At 46.9% G+C, this 766-nt stretch overlaps 1 protein-coding gene across 1 annotated transcript in view; it reads left to right on the top strand.

Annotated features, from left to right (window-relative positions):
- Positions 1-631: 631 nt before the first annotated feature.
- Positions 632-766, top strand: part of LOC119585320 (high affinity nerve growth factor receptor-like) — a 33,641-nt gene continuing 33,506 nt past the window's right edge. Inside the window, exon 1 of the mRNA XM_037933994.1 lies at positions 632-760. Within this exon, the coding sequence (XP_037789922.1) occupies positions 632-760 (129 nt within the window). The remainder of the gene's footprint in view (positions 761-766) is intronic.

Consider the following 766-nt stretch of genomic DNA (forward strand, 5'->3'; position numbering starts at 1 on the left):
AAGTACCGTAGAGCCACTAATTCATTTGTTAGAAGTAAAGTGGAAATATAATGACCAGATCGAGGAGGAAGTAGTCCAAGGACTCGGGAGCAACATGTTTGTGTGAGTCCTTCGTCACTTATTCAGCAGTCTGGCTTGTCCGCAATGGACCCTCAGCCTTGCTTCGCACTCACCCTGGGTTAGCGAGAGACATGGTTCCTGACTGCCTCCAACTCCCAAGGGGTACAAAGGAGCAAAAAAACGTCGGTATCCCCTGATACATGACCCTTGAAAGCCGACTTAAGCTGCTAGTGTGAATACAGTTGTCTTTAGATCACCGATTTATTTTGTATAAGTAGAAAAACACGATACCAAATCTAGCCAATTACAATCACGGACATAGAGGTATACCAATTAAATTCTACAGTGACAGCACCAGCTCTCTGGAATTCGTGGATGTATTGTCGACGGGTCGAGCTACCGTTTGTGATACTCGGCTGGAATGATCTAGGCCGAGAATACCGCCCAGAGACACGGCAACATTATTACGTGTAGGTTCCATTCTGGTCTAAATGCATCGCCACGTCAGAGCTGGAATCAGGCATTCAGATGGAAAGAGCGAAAATATACGAATTTGAGGCCGGAATCACACATGAATTCGAACCATCAGTGTGACCGCTCCATCAGGTTTATTGTAACGGCCGACTTTTTCGATAATGGTGGCCAGGCAGTTTGCATCGGTCTGTGGCGCGGCCGCTCTGCCTCTAACTCGAATGAGACAGTCTTA

The sequence above is a fragment of the Penaeus monodon genome, chromosome 19 (assembly GCF_015228065.2).
Source record: "Penaeus monodon isolate SGIC_2016 chromosome 19, NSTDA_Pmon_1, whole genome shotgun sequence".
Classification (NCBI taxonomy): domain Eukaryota; kingdom Metazoa; phylum Arthropoda; class Malacostraca; order Decapoda; family Penaeidae; genus Penaeus; species Penaeus monodon.